Source organism: Rhinopithecus roxellana, chromosome 1 (assembly GCF_007565055.1).
Source record: "Rhinopithecus roxellana isolate Shanxi Qingling chromosome 1, ASM756505v1, whole genome shotgun sequence".
Taxonomy (NCBI): Eukaryota; Metazoa; Chordata; class Mammalia; order Primates; family Cercopithecidae; genus Rhinopithecus; species Rhinopithecus roxellana.
This window is the reverse complement of record NC_044549.1, coordinates 150,714,095-150,732,320: the sequence shown is the minus strand read 5'-3', so window position 1 is coordinate 150,732,320 and position 18,226 is coordinate 150,714,095. Positions and strand designations below refer to the sequence as shown.

General features: G+C 39.6%; 2 protein-coding genes across 4 annotated transcripts in view; one reads left to right on the top strand and one right to left on the bottom strand.

The window, feature by feature from the left end:
- FGF12 (fibroblast growth factor 12) overlaps positions 1-18,226 on the bottom strand; it is a 593,021-nt gene that overhangs the window by 367,190 nt on the left and 207,605 nt on the right. Inside the window, exon 1 of one of the 3 annotated variants that reach the window (XM_010373012.2) lies at positions 12,391-12,625. The exons of the other annotated variants lie outside the window; for them this stretch is intronic. Coding sequence (XP_010371314.1) covers positions 12,391-12,481 — 91 coding nt within the window. The 5' untranslated portion in view covers positions 12,482-12,625. Of the gene's footprint in view, positions 1-12,390; positions 12,626-18,226 lie in introns of those variants that run through there. 3 annotated transcript variants of the gene reach the window in all.
- LOC115898232 lies at positions 12,597-14,294 on the top strand. Its single transcript, XM_030932210.1, has 2 exons — positions 12,597-13,212; positions 14,200-14,294. Exon 1 carries the CDS (start codon positions 12,612-12,614, stop codon positions 13,062-13,064), a length of 453 nt encoding a protein of 150 aa, XP_030788070.1. The 5' UTR covers positions 12,597-12,611; the 3' UTR covers positions 13,065-13,212; positions 14,200-14,294.

The following is an 18,226-nucleotide window of genomic DNA, read 5'->3' as shown; positions in this document are numbered from 1 at the left end:
TTCATTCATGTAATCTAAAATATTTTTGTACTCCTTAAAGGTGGCAAGCACCAGGCTAAACACTAGACATAAAATTAAGAGGAGAAAAGACCTGCCACCCTTAAGGAGATACAACGGATAGATAGATAAATAGATAGATAGATCATATATAGAGATATATATTGACATATATATGTCAATCTAAATGTCAAGCAAAGAAATTGGTTGAATTGATTATCCCACCCACATATAAGTGACTACTACACAGCCATTCAAAATACTTTTAAGAGTATTTTAACATGTAACACACTGTTGATATAATGTTAGGTTTAAAAAAGAAAAGTTTATAGAAGAATATATGGTATAATACTATTTTGTAAAACAAAATGGATATCAAATGTGAATAGTAGTTATCTAGGGTGAGAACATGAATAATTTTTATATTATTTTTGCTTATCTGTATTTTTTTCAAATTACTAGAATGAATTTGTACTACCTTTATAACTAGAAAATGCATAAATGCGCAAACATACTTTTTTTTTTTTTTGAGACGGAGTCTCGCTCTGTCGCCCGGGCTGGAGTGCAGTGGCCGGATTTCAGCTCACTGCAAGCTCCGCCTCCCAGGTTTACGCCATTCTCCTGCTTCAGCCTCCCGAGTAGCTGGGACTACAGGCGCCCGCCACCTCGCCCGGATAGTTTTTTATATTTTTTAGTAGAGACGGGGTTTCACCATGTTAGCCAGGATGGTCTCGATCTCCTGACCTCGTGATCCGCCTGTCTCGGGCTCCCAAAGTGCTGGGATTACAGGCTTGAGCCACCGCGCCCGGCCTACATACATTTTTTAAAGAAATGATCATATGTGATCATACATTGCAGTTGGGGCATCAGCATATGGTAAAAACAGGATTATCCTTCAAGCACAGGATGGGAAAATGGGATAGCCTGGACATCAAAAACCAGGAAAAAGTGAGGGAACTTGTTCCTCTCTTTTTAAGTATTGGACTGCAAAACTGGACACACTGTGTCACTGTTTCACATGCTCCAACATACATAAAAGCTGCAAAGGAAAGCCGTGATTCTACTTCTTCTACTAAAAACTAAAGAAGTAAAAGTTGGTTAGAGAAGCACCTCTCTAGAAAGTAAACTTTCTAGATAAAAAATAATTGGAAAAATAGTAAAGTGTCTAGACTCAAATCCTATGTCACTACACAGCTCTAGAACAAAGGTCTTCCATACTCTTGAAACTCAAAAACAAAAAGATATTTCCTTGCTAAGATAAAGAGAACAAGAAATACAAAAGGTCAACAAAACATGAAACAAGGTTTAACCCACATTGGTTATCAAATAAATGCAAAGCAATATGTTTTTCTAATACCTAATAAAGATTTAAAACACACACATATGGCATAGTGCATCACAGCATAGAAAAGGTACACATGACAGAAGGGGTTGAAGAATAGTATTATATGGTTGGCAGGAGTGTAAGTCACTAGAGGACATATCAATACCCTTAAGAGTATTTATGATTCCTCAGAGCTTAAAACAGAAATACCATTTGACCCAGTAATTACATTATTGGGTATACACCAAAGGAATATAAATCATTCTATCATAAAGACACATGCACGTGTATGTTCATTGCAGCACTGTTCACTTTGCAAAGACATAGAATCAACCTAAATGCCCATCAGAGGCAGACTGGATAAAGAAAATGTGGTACATTCGCCATGGAGTACTATGCAGTCATAAAAAAAGAATGAGATTATGTTCTTTGCAGCAACATGGATATATGTGGAGGTCATTATCCTAAGTGAACTAACACAGGAACAGAAAACCAGATACTGCATGTTCTCACTTATAAGTGGGAGCCAAAGCAAGAGGACATATAAACATTAAGCGGGGAACCATGGACACCAGGACCTACTTGAGAGAGGAGGGTATGGGGAGGGTGAAGATCAGAAAACTTTCTATTGGGTACTATGCTTAGTACCTGAGGAATGAAACAGCCTGTACACTAAATCACTACGACACACAATTTGCCTCTATAACAAACCTGTACATGTTCCCGAACCTAAAACGAAAGTGAAAATAATTGAAAAAAAGAATAGTTACACACTGTAAGAGTTAATATTTGCTATCTCACTTTCCACAGCGACTTCTTGGCCCACAAAAGAGGCACTTCTGCCTTTCCCAGAGTATTGGAAATAAGAGTCTTTACCCTTCCGTCCATTCTTCTCACTGTTTTCCAGGGAAGATAAAACTTTTGCGCGTTCGGTGAGATCGGGGGAAAACTGAACACGTGAGTTGTAGCCTGTTGTTTCTATCTCCGTGGATCAGCCTGGCCACAGGCTGGACACATCCTGAGCTGCTGAGTAGGCACTAATGGGTCAGGACCTCAACCTGCTTTTACAGGCAGATGTGGAGTCCAAATCTCTCTGACACTACTATTGGGGTTCAGCAAAGATGAGGCGGGAATTCTCAGCAGATGAGTCCTCTCTGTAGACCCAGACCTTCCCTCTGGCGAGTTAGACGTGCCAAGATTTAGTTTTGGGAGAAAGGTGCTAAGTTCCATTTTGATCATCTCCAATCTAGTATTCCAGCAATCGACTAAGAAGGTGGATAGCCATCTGTTTGACAAGTTTCTCTATTTTCTCAGTTGTCTGGAACTCAGAATGAAGGAGGGAGTTCAAAGGAAGAAAATGAAAGAAAAGTTATTACTGATATCCTCCCCCAAGCCCACAGCTCATAAAAAAAAAATCTAAATATCAAACAACATTGAGTAGACTGATAAGTATGGTATAGACCTGTAATGTAATTTAAAATCAAGTTTAGGAGAATCTTTTGTAAAATTGCACATCCATTAGTATTTTTAAATACAGACCGGCTTAAAAAAAAAAAAGAAATGAAAATGATTCACTATTCCCCACCTAGTTACACCCTTACTTATATTTAAATAAAGTCAATATGTACACATCATTAGAAACAGCACAGAAATGCAAAAAGCTAAAACGGGAAAGCCTCTTTCCCGCTGCTTCAGAAGTTTCTCTCCTCAAGTAATCATTACGAACAGCTGTTTGTAAATCCTTTTGGAAAAAATATATGTTCCAAATATTTCAATATATGTACCTCTTTCCATATTTAGAATAATTATTTAGTCCCATAGAAAGGAAACAAACAACACATATTAATGTTTGTGTGATAACTTTTGTTTAAAAAATGCACATGCATAGAATGGAAGACATTATATTGGGGTTACAGATTTATAAGAGATTTTTTTACTCTATGGAGATTTTACATTTTCAAAGTCTCGTGCTATCATCAGAAAACTGCATAATCTGAATATATATATATATATATCTCACCAGTTTTTAATTATAAAAGAAACACATTTTAAATAAAAATTTAAATAATATAAACACATGTAAAGTAAAAAGCTAGTCTTCCCAGCTGTCAAATTCCCTAAAGGTAACTGCAGTTAACTGAAAAATCACAGAACTATAAATGTGCGAAGGAAATTTTCTTATCAAGGCTAACAGACTGCTAGGTGGCCATTCCTGCAGACTGGGAAGTGTAGCTCTGGCAAAGACCAGAGACAGGACCTTCGAAGGAGGAGGGGTTGGGCTAGGAGCTTTATGCTAAATAGGTTGGCTAAATATAGCTATTCAACAGGTTACAGGAGGAGTTATGAATATTCATGAAGGTAGTTCTGATGCATGCATACTGAACAAATATGTATGTAACATATGACCTATGTTCACTTTGGGGTGGAGGCTTAACATGAAGTGTATTACAATTGGACCCAGTGGGTCAAAAGGTGAAGCAGGGACAGGAAGGAAAGCACTCAAGTACATCGCTTCTGTAAGCCAGCCAGAGCCAGTGCATGGTCAGTGGTCTCTTATCAGGAGAAAGTTACTGATGTCAATCTCTTGTCCAATCAAAGCTACAGTTATCACTTGTGGAAGAGAAGTTGGGGTCCAGTTAGAATTTGGTGGAGCTGTAATTCCTCAACATTGCTTATCTCAAAGCCAGGGCCTGTTTAGCTGCTAGAGAAAAACAAATACCTTGTGGCAGTTAGAACACAGCTTATTCTTTTTTTGTTTTTTTTGTTTTGTTTTGGTTTGGTTTGTTTTGGTTTGTTTGTTTGTTTCGTTTTGTTCTGAGACGAAGTCTCCCTCTGTAGCCCAGGCTGGAGTGCAGTGGCACGATCTTGGCTCACTGCAACCTCCACCTCCCGTGTTCAAGTGATTCTCCTGCCTCAACCTCCAGAGTAGCTGGGATTACAGGCATGCAACACTGCAACCAGCTAATTTTTTATATTGTTAGTAGAGATGGGGTTTCACCGTGCTGGTCCTGAACTCTCAACCTCAGGTAATCTGCCCGCCTCAGTCTCCCAAAGTGCTTGGATTACAGGCGTGAGCCACCGTGCCCGGCCAACATAGTTTATTCTTTCAGTGTAGGGGTGCATAACTTAACCCCTGCCTGGGATGACCTCAGATTCTATTTACAATTTGCTAATTTACGGCCACAAAGAATCTGTTCTGTCAGCCTTATGATCTCCATTTTAACATTAATGCTGGTCAGTTGTGTCCAAACTGCAAAACAGAGGGGATATAACAGGGCAAATCTGACCTCCCATCTAGTCACGGCCATGAACTCAGTGTTCAAGGCTTTTAAGGCTTTTCTGGGGTAAGCCTCTTGGTTGAGACAGGGTTCATTCAATCAGTTAAGGGGCTTAGCATTTCGTTGTAGTTTATACTGCCATTAGCAATTTGTAATGCATTTGACCAAATACACACACACACACACACACAGAGACATTTTAAATAGACATAAACATATTTAAAATTTATACATTTTTTCAGGATAAAATAATGTACACAGACCTAAATCTTCAGCTGGGGAAGTCCCGGTTTCCTAATTTGTCTTACATAACTGTAAGGAGGAATGGTATCTTACTTTATTTCACGATAAGGTTTGCAAGCCCAAAGGTCAAAGGTAATGATTGATGTTCTCCATATTCTATACCGTGGCAGTTTTAGAAAATGCAACCCCAACTTTTCACTCTCTTTTTCACCACTTTCAGGTAATCCCCAGGCTGCTTGTGAACAGAAGACTGTCACCAGGCTGAAAGGGCTATTACTGCCCAGAATTCCTGATCTCAATTAATCTTCTGGCCTCAGCCTTTGAGGAATGGGAACCACAGGCACGTCTACTATTCTAGTCAATGATTTATTTGCAGAATGGTGGAATTAGTTGCGGTAAAAGGATCATCACCATCATTTTGAGAATGGCTTCATAATGTAACTCTGCTATCATAACTCTGCTATCCACCCACAAGTTCCTTAGGGCCAAGGTCAGATGCTGAACCAACATGGCGATTCACTGGTTCTCAAGTTTCTTCAAGTTAAGCAAATAATTAGTGCCTTAGAAAAATGATCCAGCTAGCAACAACCCCTCTCCCCTCAAAAAAAGAGATTCATTTTGTGTCACTAAGTTTTATTTAAAGACCATGCAATCGCATCCCAGCTGGCTTCATTGAAGTAACAACGTGGGCAATCAGTGACACCAACTGCAATGCTATCGTTTCTATAAACAGTAATGAGTGGAGGGGGTAGGTCGGTACTAGAAGCTTATGTATAAACAAGAAAGATCATTTCAGAAAGAGAGATTGTCTCAAAAAGAGTCACAGTATCTTTCTGATTGGCACCCTATGAAATGCAAATGCCCCACATTTAATGGCATCAGAAGAAATGTTCAAAATGTTCAAACATGACATTCATAATATTGTGCAGTGAAAATTACATGGCATAAAGATAACAATTGCATACACTAAACTAGACAAAGAAAAAGAATTCCATTGTTTTAAGACACTCCATAGAAATTGAGAGAACAGATCTCTAAGTACTCACTGGATATCCCTTTATAGCTCTGGTACCACGGAATAGAACTTGCACCTTTCTAAGAAGCTGATTTCTAATATATCTGGCTGTAAATAAACGGATTTACATTGAAACAAGAACAGAGAAAAGATATCACATTGGTAACTTTGCAGGATATCTGAATATGGACAAAGGTAAGTCGACTTGAATTCAGTTGTAGGGTAGTTGCCTTTTGTTAAAAATTGCTTCTTTTTATATCTTTATCTTAGTTTTATTCAAACACATTTTTCCAGTAAAATATACAGAGATACTACTCATTTCCATTAAAGCTCTCATCTGTCATACCCCAGCACTTCCTTGTGAACTCCTAAATGCTTTTCAAGCTCAGGGAGATTATCACGAATCTTAGACTGAATTAGTTATTCCTTTCTTGAGGTGATTCTTACCATTAAACATTAAGTCAAATAAGGGTTGTTGAACTGAAACAAACTGAGACTCCTAATCCCTTCATTTTGGCACTTTGGCCTTGTTTGATACCTTTAGCTTATAGGTATAGAGCTCCCTGCTGAGTCTCTATTGCCTAAAACAGAAGCTAGATACAATCAATCCTGAAGGATTTTTTTGCTAAATTGGAAAATGGCAATCTCTGAAGCAAGAGACATATTTCTCTAACTTTCTACTCTCGGATGGAGAAGGAAAGAAAGAAGGGAGGGCTGGCAATTGGGATGGTGAATTGGCATGGTGCAAGTATTCGAGGCTTCAGAAAAAGTCTGCGTTCCCTTCTCTCTTCTTCTGTGCTTAACACAGAGCCAGGCAAATGGATTGCTGGCCCATGACCCAGATGGGAGCATTGAGCCTATCCTTTCACCATAAACTACTTCACTGATACTCTTCCCAATGCACACAACTCTTTGTTTATAAGTTGAGAGAAGAAAAGGAGCATTTATTTGCAGTTTCCATTGCCTGGCAGAACTGCAGCAGTGATGAAAGCTACCACATTGTCACTGCTTTCCAGGCAATGGAGATAACGTGATTGTGAGCAGCAAAAGGTAATTTCCACATTTTATAGTAAGTAGAAAGGAACGACTGAGTTTTTCAGAGTCTTGCAATTAAATTACAGTCTTACAATTAAATTACAATTAAATTGTTAAATACAATTACAATTAAATTACTTTGAAACAATAATCTCAAAGTTCTTGAAAAACATCAGCAGGGATTAATTACACCTTTGGAAAAGAGATCAATATCATTGAAGGACTAATGCACCAACTAGCCTCAGTATATACACTAACTAGAACTGTAATAACAAAACCTCATAATTTATCAAAAGACTACAAACAGAAATCAATACATCTATTTATTAGATACTACACATGCTATCATAGAGAAATTAGAGCATTTTAACTAAAAAGAGTCTGCAACACAGATCAGTAACTCTCCATTAAATCTTATTATTTAAGCTGCCCTGTCTTATTATATCAACCAAGGCAAGCTAGATAATACACTAACTTAAACACTGAAGTTACTCACAAAAAGAGGTTTCAACTTTTCATTTGCATTAAATGTCCATCATGGGTCACATGGCGGGGCTCCTCATCACAGATACTCAGACACACAGGCTAAGGGTACACACTGCCTTGAACATCAGCAGCAGCAAAGAACCTGAGGTGAGTTGTGATCAGGCTAAGAAAGCTTCCAGTATGTCACTTCTGCTCACACTTCATTTGCCTGAGCAAGTCATACGGCCACAACTACCTTCCAATGAATGGGATAATGCCATCCAACAATACGCCCAGCAGGAGGATCCAAAATACTGGGTGAAAAGTCCTAATGACAACTCAACAATGAGAAATGAACAGCCTGATTTAAAACTGGTCAAAAGACATTAAGAGACATCTCGCCAGAGAAAATACACAGATGGCAAGCAAGGACATGAAAAGATATTCTATATCATATGCCATCAGGGAATTGCAAATTGTGTCAATAATGAGAACTTACTCCACACCTATTAGAATGCCCAAAATCCAAAACATTGACAACACTGACAAGGATGTGGAGCACCAGGAACCTGCATTCATTGCTGGTGGGACAGCCAAATGGTACAGCAACTTTGAAAGACAGTTTGACACTGTCTTACCAAACTAAACACTGTTACTATACAATCCAACAGCTGTGCTCGTTGATATTTACGCAAACAGGCTGAAAACTTATGCTCACAGAAAAATATGCACATGGATGTTTATAGCAACATTATTCTTCATAATTTCCAAGTCTTGCAGCAGCCGAGATGTTCTGTAGTAGGTGAATGGATGAATAAATTGTGGCACATCCAAGCAATGGAATATCATACAGTGCTAAAAAGAAATAAGCTATTACACCATGAGAAGACCTGGAGGAAACTTTTTTTTTTTTTTTTTTTTTTTTTTTTTTTTTTTTTTTTTGAGACGGAGTCTCGCTCTGCCGCCCAGGCTGGAGTGCAGTGGCCGGATCTCAGCTCACTGCAAGCTCCGCCTCCTGGATTCACGCCATTCTCCTGCCTCAGCCTCCCGAGTAGTTGGGACTACAGGCGCCAGCCACGTCGCCCGGCTAGTTTTTTGTATTTTTAGTAGAGACGGGGTTTCACCATGTTAGCCAGGATGGTCTCCATCTCCTGACCTCGTGATCCGCCCGTCTCGGCCTCCCAAAGTGCTGGGATTACAGGCTTGAGCCACCGCGCCCGGCGACCTGGAGGAAACTTACATTCATATTACTAAGTGAAAGAAGTCAATATAAAAAGGCTATACACTATCTTATTCCAACTGTATGGCATTCTAGAAAATGCTAAACTATAGTGATAGTAAAAAGACCACAGGTTTTCAGGGGTTAAGAAAGACAGAGTTTGGGGTATGTGTTTTCTTATAGGATCGTTGAGCTATTTTTGCCTAGAGTGTTTCAATTCCATATCAAGGCCACTTGATGTGATTGTTTAGCTCAGTTTCTAGGTATCTGATAATCCTTCAGGCTACCAGGCTGAGAAGCTCCTGAGTAAATAACACAGAAGAGTCATTATACAGAGAAGGAGGTTGATTTTCTGGGATAGCCCACGTGATAACACAGGCAATCAAGGAAGCAATTGTGTGTACACACACACACACACACACCTGCTACTAACACTACTACTACTACTACTGTAGGGACCTACTGCCAAAAGTGCTGCCCTTCTGGTTCACGTTGAGGCCTAACCCAGCTTTCTCAGGAGCCTGGTTGTTAAGACAGGAATTCCTCTCCTACAACATTATAACGGTCTTTCCTGCTGAAGTGATGAGAAACCTGCAATCTTAGCAACACTCTGATGGACTGCTTCCACTTTTCCCCCGACTACATTTTGAGAGGAATGGGAACAGGCATTAGCTATTGTTTTAATCACTACTCTTCTGGAGTCTTTTTCTTTGTAAAGGTTCTATCTCTAGAGAAAGATGTACTTGCTTTACTTTGCCTTTGAGCTAAATACTTAATATTTTATCAGATTAATACAAGTGCCATTTAACCTTAGCAATATTGTTTAGCATCTTAAACTTCATATCTTTCATTTAATGGATGGGCTCTACATGCTTAAAACAATTTCATTTTGAGAAATGGAGAAATAAAAAGGATCATAAGGGACCCAGAATTTAGCCTTGTCTAAGACTGTCTTCCATTTGATAGCTTATGCCCATACTACTGCAGTACAAAGGACTTAGAAATTAATATGATGGATAAACTAGACAAGACATTCACATCTGGTAACAGAGAGGAAAGACAGGAGCAATAACATATTTTAATGATACTAAAAAGCTCAAAATAAATGATTAGTTTGTATTTTCTTAGTACCATTCATTTAATAAAACAAATAAAATATCAAAATGCTTATAATTCCAACTATTCAGCAATCTGTTAGGAGAATCTTTTAATCTATTGTAACAAATTATGTCACTTCCCTTCTGTGGGCCTCACCTCCCTCAACTGTAAAATAATGGAGAAGCAGCAGCTGGCATAAAACTTCTCCTTAAGTTCTCCTTAAGTTAGTTTTAAAAATTAGAGTTGTTCATTTGAGCTCTATTTTTATATATTTGCTCCATGAAAAAAAAAAATTTATATCATTACCTCAATTTGTATATGCACACTGGGCATGGCAATATTACATGAAAAATTGCTGTGAGGTCATGCTAATGGCACAGGCCATATGAAAAAAAATCTCTTTAAAATAGAACACAATAATAAAAAGACCTAAAATATACTAAGCATATGGTATATAATAGGCTATAATAGGTATATATAATATATAGGTATATATATAATAGGTATATAATATAAAGTTCTTAGAACAGTGCCTGGCATACCATGAGAGCTCGACTAAATCTTTAGCTGCTGTTAATTCATTTAATGTTCACTACAATCTATTAGGTAGGTACCATTATTATAGTAATTTACATTTATGCACTAATTCGGAAACAGCAAGGCCATGTTAGTTACACAAGATCATAAGTTTAAAAGAGTCACAATTTTCTAAAAGGTAATTTGTTCCAAGAAACAGTCTCCTGATACATAACCATATATTACCTCTGTCTGTGGAAAGGGTGGGAAGGAAACTTCACTACTTGGAACTAAATACCATTTTACAAGAATTCCTCTACCCCACTAAGTAAAAATGCATATATAAATAAAACACAAGTTTCCATAGAATCACTGTTAAACCTAAGGTATAGTCAAATATGTATTTAAAAAAACAGGCTATGTCTATCATTTCCACTGTTGTAAGATAAAAATAATGAGTTTCAAAGATGGGTAGTGACTTATTGAGACTGTTACAACTAAATCAGTCCCATACTTGCAACAAACTATGCTGTCCAATCACATAAGTTAACCCTTCTATTTGGCTCTATCGCTATTTGGGAAACTGACTCTGCAGGTAAAATGAATATCTTTCCTAATTTGACATGAGAAACTGCCCTGTCTTCATTACAACCCCACACAGTTTTAAAATGTTCACTCCTAAGAGACATATATCCAAGTTATAATCTATTCATATTAGATTTACTGTGGACCAGGAAAAATGAAATGATAACACCTATCTCTACTGGCTTCTTGAAATATGTATATCAAAACATGAAACTTTAACATAAAGACACTTCGTTTAGAATACAGTGGTATGATGCCTTTCAGTATTTACAAATATACCGCAAAAAAGAATGTATAAATAATCTTCTGAACTACATGGAAGTAAAAATGAGATCTTCTTGCTGATTTCATTTTGAAAGTGTGTTCTGCAATTTCATAAATTAGTTCTTCTTAAGTAGTTTTCTATTTAATTCTAATTAGTTCTTTTTAAGTAGTTTTATATTTCATTTATACTGATGAGTAACCACAAAGTCAAAGATCTAAAAGAATGAATGAAACCTACATATATTCTAATCTTTCCAAATATAATTTTCATAGCTCGAGAACAGAGTGAAAATAGGTGCCATAACCAAATGAATCAGACTCTCCAAAATAACATATGGAGTTTTAAACACGAAATCTTGTATAATGTTGTTAAATTTTTGAAAAGTAAAGTTATTTGGAATTCATGGACCAAAAACGTATATTTCTTGGCAAAAAGGCACTTGTTTAGATGTATTAGGGTGTCATTGTTCTCTCCCCACACCCTACTCCCAGTTTGTAAAAGGAAAATCAAAAGACACAGAAACTGAATTCGCACTTGCAAGATTAATAGACACATCACTTTAAAGATAACTTATACAAACCCTTTAAAGAACCTTAAACAATTAGAGATAGACAATGGAGGAAACGTGGTGAAACAGCACACTATTTTGCAAGACTTCAGCAGAAAAGAATCACACTTATTTGATATTAGTTTGGTGGGTTTTTTTTTTTTCCATTAAGTTTTTAATGGCCTTTCTCAATATCTCAGTTCATTCAAAGGGTCTGATTTTCTTTCTTTTCCTCCCTGGAGTCTTTCCCGGGGGACCGGGTTGAAGCCCAAGGCTAACCGGGACCCTCATGCTTCAGCGCCTAGGACAGAAATCGCTAAATCTCCAGGGGAAACCACCGCCAGATGTCTACTTTGCAGACAAAGCAAGAAAAAGAAAAGATACCTGCCTTGCCAGCCATCTGTTTAAAAGTCCCCTCTCCTGTGGAATACACGAGCAACTTTTTGGAGACACTGAACAACTCCAAGTCGCGCGCCGCCCTCACAAATCGCAAGGAGAGGGCCGCGAGAAGGTGGGAACGCAGCTCACAGCCAGCACCGCTCGGAGAGACCCGCAGGTTTCAGCCCAGGCGCGCCCGGCGAAAGCGAACGCGCTCTCCCTACAAAGCGTCGATGACTTCAGGGATTTAAAAGAAAAAAAAATACCCACAGACAGAACTAGCGGAGGGGCCCCAGTCGGGAAACGCCTTCCCTCCGACACAAGCAGCGCTGAATCAAGCAGAGGAGGGCGGCGGAGAGGGCCCCGGGAGAAGGGAAGGGGGCATTCTGCAGTGTTTTGGGGCTGGGGAAAGAACATTTTCTCACCACTTGGGCTGTCGCTGGACCTCAGGCTCCTTCCACAGAGACACTGCAGCATATGCACTCCTTTCTTCAGAGAAAGCTCAAGAATCTTCATGGAGAAGCGCGTGTGTGGGGTTGGTCAACTCCCCGCCCACCTGCGCTAGTCGTCCAACCAACTGGCGGCCTGTGTTCGGCAGCCGGGTCCTGAGTCCATCGCGCGCGCCCAGGTGGAGGGGAGTTTGCACATGGAGCGGGAGGGAGCCCGGGCGCCGGCAGGGGGCGAGCCGGGACGAGGAAGTGCCGCTCCGCCCGGGGCAGCCCTCCGAGAGCCAGAGGCGCCGCCACCCCTCGGTGGGCTCGAACACGGCCCCTTGAGACCTTCCGGAGGCGGCGGCTGGTCTGAGGACGACGCGGAGGACGTCACTGCGGGTCGGTGCTTCCTTACAGGTGCCTTCTGGACCGGGGTCCTCTGCTCCTGCCCTCGGCGCCGGACCCTGTGCCCTGGGAGCCTGCCTCGGTGTCCCAGCCGTCCCGGGCTTGGGGCGCTGAGCGGGCTGCGCGGCTTCGAGCCCGGAAGGCAGCGGTCCCGCGGGCTCCGCGCTGCCCAGGGCGACTCCGGCGTGGGAATCCGGCGGAAGGGAAGCACCCGCAGGGAGGGCTGGACCCCGGAGGCTGCAGAGCGTCAGAAGCGACTCTAGGGAACTAGGGGGTGGGGTAGGGAGGCGGGGACGTGGAATAAAGCTTTGGGTGCTGGCTATGAAAAGTCAGGTGTGTATAGGCGCGGACAGAGTGCCGATGTGGGAGTCTGGACACCTGGGTTTTCTGGTCGGGACTCTGTGTCCTTGGGTAAGTCACTTACCACCCTGGGCGTCTCCCCGTCAATCTGGGTGGGGAAGAGGGTGTGACATAGAGGATTGGCAGCGGCGTGCTTGTTTGTCCCCGTGCCTTTCAGGCTCTTGGAAAAGCTTAGCATAGGTGCAGTGGGAAGTGGGGCTAGAAGGGACAGAGGGAGAGGAGGCAGGTGAGGCTGGAAATCTGAAGACAAAAGAGCGCTTCGCTTTAGCGCCAGTATTCTGGCAGGCTCTGCCTCTGCCAGCCCGCCAAGATGACCAAACAGCTTCTCCATGAGTTTAAAGATCTCGATTTTTTTTTCCCAGCAGCCCCCTTGACTCTTTTTGTTGTTGTTGTTTCTTTTTCTTTTCCTGATTCCAACAATGCCCTTTTGGAAGTGCAGTGAGGAAGCATGGGAAGAATGCTGTCGAAGTGACAGGAAGTCACCCTATGTGGAATCTCAGGGCAAGAGGGGACCTTAGGGGACGCTTAGCAATACAGCAAGTGGTTAAGAGCACAGACACTAGAGACAAGCAGCCTGAGTTCAAATTCCTACTAGGTGTGTGACCTTGAACAAATTACTTAACCTCTCTGTCCCTCAATTTTCTCATCTTTAAAAGAAAGTTAAAGATAGCACCTGTCTCATATACCCCCTGAGAGTTAAGAAAATACTTGTTATAAAGTAAGTGCTAAAATAGTGTTTGCAATTATTATTATTTAGACCCCACCTCTAGGGTTGTGAATCATTTTCACTTTCCAGTGAAGGCCAGTGTTCATACCAGTGAATTTCTGCTGGAATAGTCCAGGTGGCAGAGAACTCAGCAGCTCCCCAGGTAATTCATTGCACGAAAACTGTTAGGTTTTCCCTGAGGTTGAGCCAACAACTGACTTCACCTTTGTTCCACCCATTGTCTCAGGGCAGCCTAGCACTAACTGGTTAGCTCTTCCCTGCAAGGGAGTAAAAATGGTTTGCATCGCACCTTTCCTCTTTCTCTTATGTAGGCTAAACATTGGCGGTTCCACTGATGTTCCCTAACACTTGAAATGACGTTTGAAGTTGCCTGGAAGAAGTCTCTTCCTGTTTCCTCTCAGAGGTGATGGAAGAAAAACCAGAACATCTGGAGGGCCGCTTGAGCTTACAGCCACCACTGGGTTCACACCCTCTTAGCTCCTCTCAAAGCTCAAGCTCCAGGAAAGGTCATTTGGGGTGATTCCAAGATTCAAGAAGATATGCCTAGGCCTTTCTTTCTAGTCGCCTCTTAGTCCTGTTGTTCAGTGGTATTACAAGCTCTTTAAGCTCCAAGGTCCTTGAAGATCTTGCTAAAGACCACTACGCTGACATCACCCAAGAAGTTATGCAGCCCCAGGGCAACCTGAGCCATGGCCTTCGTCTTTCCTGTCTCTGAGAATGAGTGAGAAACTTAGCTCCTCTGGGGTTCTACCCATAGAAATTCCCCACAGAGGGAGAGGCAATTAGCAAAAGGAAAACATCTAAAAATAGTCCTTTGTGCTGCAGCGGAACAGTTTTCCAGTCGAGCTCTCCTATTCTGGAACCCAATGCCTAGAGCTATTTCCTTACTTTGAGGAAAGTGCTATTCCTGGAAAAATAGCAAATGAACAGGACAATGCCGTGGTTCCCTGGCCGGAACGTGAGCAGAGTGAACAGGTCCATGTGTGATTTTAAAACACATATGACCTCCTGACCATCCGTTTTTATATTTATCATAACCCTCTCTGCCTCCTGGCAAGGTTGTGGCAAGAGTTCAATTAGGTAAAACATGTGAAAGTGCTTTGAAGATTTTAACTATCTTTGCAAGATAAGGTGTTTTACCAACTTCCCTGGGTTCTGGGTGTTAGACTATTAAGGTCTAATACAGTGGTTCTATTCTTTGATTATAGGAAGCAATTATGTGTGACTCTTCTGACTCCACAACAGGATTGTAAACTTTTAGGATGCAGAGCGGGAAAGCCAATCAGTACAATTAATATTCAAATGGTGCACTGTATTGTTTAAATGGCCATCACAGTGATTCTAATGACCAGAGAGGAAATGGATTATCAGAGTACTTATGAAAACAAACTGAGTTATTACATTTATCAATTTTTTTTGTTGTTATTGAGCTCTCAGATGAGTTCAGAGGGCACGTGACATTTTAATGCAAAATATTTTCTTACTGTATAGTATGGACATTTGATAATAGCAAGTTCGTACTTTGTAAGTATAATATATATCAAAGTAAGTTTCTACTTTGTAAGTAAGTATAGAAAACTTGATCACTGGAATTGTATTACTTAGACAGTTTTTTATTTTTTTAAAAAAGGGTCTTACACTTACCAGGATTTCAATGTGCATGCTTTTTAAAGCAACTCCTCATGTAATTGTCACCCACTTCCACAATTAGGCACATAGGGTTCAGTCTTTCTGAAGTATCTTGAGCAATATATCAGAATTCGTTTTTACACGTATCATAACATCCCAAAACAAGACAAAATAAAACAAAACAAAATAGCCAGGAGCACATGAAGGGTAAAAAAGTGATGTGTTTTAGTTTGAACAAGAACATTCATCTTTTCTCCTTTCTGTGTATTATCCCATAAACCAAAATCAAACTTGTACTGACAATAATATTTTTAATTTTATATTCAAGATATATTATTGTTTTAATACCCAAATTTTAAATTATGTTATCTGTCTCTAATTGAGATTTTTAAAGTTAGCCATTCTTTCTGTTCTCTAATTGACTCAGACATCTTGGACAAATTCTAGCAAGTGACTCACCAGTGTGGCTTCAAAATACAATAAGTTAGCACTTTTTGAGAAGGATTAGGAATTCTGGTATATAATGATGGATGAATGTGTTTGAATTCCTAGTACCCCAATTTTTTATTTTTAAAAATAATTACTAAGAGTTTGTAGAAATTAATAATTGTGTAAGGGAGTTCTGAGATATTTAAATTGTGACTTATCTAAGATATTTTCTATTAACACTAAACATAGGCATCTGTTCACTCTTGGCATCAGCTGTGCAATTAATCTGTATTTATCTGTTTGGAAGCAAATGTTGAATTGGTAATAACATATAAAGAATCGTGCTAGGTTGCAAAACTTTTAATGAGTATATCAATGGCAAAATATCTGTTGAATTGATATTAAATTTATTTTCACAAAGAAACCAACATATAATCTAAAAGATGAAAATCAGTACGATATCTAACATGGTATTTTTGTTCCATGTTATGCATATAGCCCATTGACTCTGAAAGGGCACAGAACCATGCCTGTACCTCTCATCTTAGCAATACTTTCAAATACAATCTTCATACTGTTTTTAAAAAAGCAAACATGTTATTTTAAAATTTCTCTTCTTCCTTTTGTTCTTTTTTATTTCGTTTTCCTTCCTCTCCCTACCATTCCTGTTCCTCTTCTTCCTCCTTCTCCTTCTCTTCCTCTTCTTCATCTTCATTATCTCCTTCTATTATTTTCCAAACTTTTTTATCTTTAAATAAGTTTCCACTTATGCAAATGTTATAAAATATGACTGAGAGTCCATACCTACCATTTACCCAATTTCCCTAATTTTTTCTTTTTATAAAGGAAAGTGGTTTAATTGACTCACAGTTCTGCATGGCTGAGAAGCCTGCCTCAGGAAACTTAGTCATGGCAGAAGTGGAAGCAAACACGTCCTTCTTCATATGGTGACAGGAGAGAGAAATGCAAAATGAAGCAGGGAAAAGCCCCTTATAAAACCATCAGATCTCGTGAGAATTCCCTCAGTATCATGAGAACAGCATGGGGGCATCCTCCCCGTGATCCAATCACCTCCCATGACTTTTATAACCAGTGTACAAACCCGGAACATTTACACTAGTACCTTGTGATTAACTAAACTACAAACTTTATTCAGCTTTCACCAGTTCTCCCCCACCCTCATGTCCTTTTTCTGTACCAGATCCAACTAGGACCTATATTGCATTTGATCGTCATGTCACTTGAATCTCCTTCAATCTGTGGTGGGCCCTCGGCCTCCCTGTCTTTCAGTACTTTGGCACTTCTAATAAGTATTGGTCAAATATTTTGCAGAATGTCTTTCAATTTGGGTTTGTCCAATTTTTTCTAATGATTAGTCTAAGGTTATTCATTTGGCAAGAATACCATAGAAGAGATGTTGTACCCTTCTTAGTATATCATTATGGCAGGGGGGAGAGTACATGATGTCAGTGATGTTAACCTTGATTGCCTGGTTCAGGTTATGTCTACTAGATTTCCATACTGTAAAGTTACATTTTTTTTCATTTATAATTGATAACTATATTGAGGAAAAACTTTGATGTTGTGCTAATGTCCTGTTTTTCCTCTAGCTTTTATCCACTGATTTTAGCATCCACTGACAGATCTTGCTTGCAACAATTATTACTGTGCCGTTTGCCCAACAGTGACTTTTGTATTTCCTTTATTCTGTCTAAAGTAATAGGAATTCTTCTGTAACAGCTGTTACTTCTCCTGCATTCATTTATGCATTCAGTTATTTATTTATATCAGTATGGCCTCAAGGATATTTATTTTAAGGATTATAATCCAATACTATCATTATTTATTTTGTGGCTAAAATTGTTCTGGCTTAGCCATTGGGAGATCCTTCTGATTTGTTATTGTGTCCTTTTGACATACTCCCATTTTTTTTAGCAGTTCCTTAATTTTTTGGCATCACATATGTTCCAAGTTTATTATTTTGTCCCCTCTACCCTAGCCCTGGAATCAACTGATTGCCAAATGAGTCTGAGTTCTTTCTTTGGAGAACAATATATAGCAACCAAGATCTGAGTGCTAAGTGTGCTCATTTTTATTGTGGTGTTACTGCTCTTAGGCCCTCTCAGCAGAGAGAGCTAGGAAATCTATATACGCATACACCTACATCATATTTATTTCTATGTTTCTATCAGTATATCTTTTTAGATAGATACAGATATATCATGTAGAGATAGAGATAGATGTCATTAATACTTTGATCCTAAGTCAATACCACCAGGT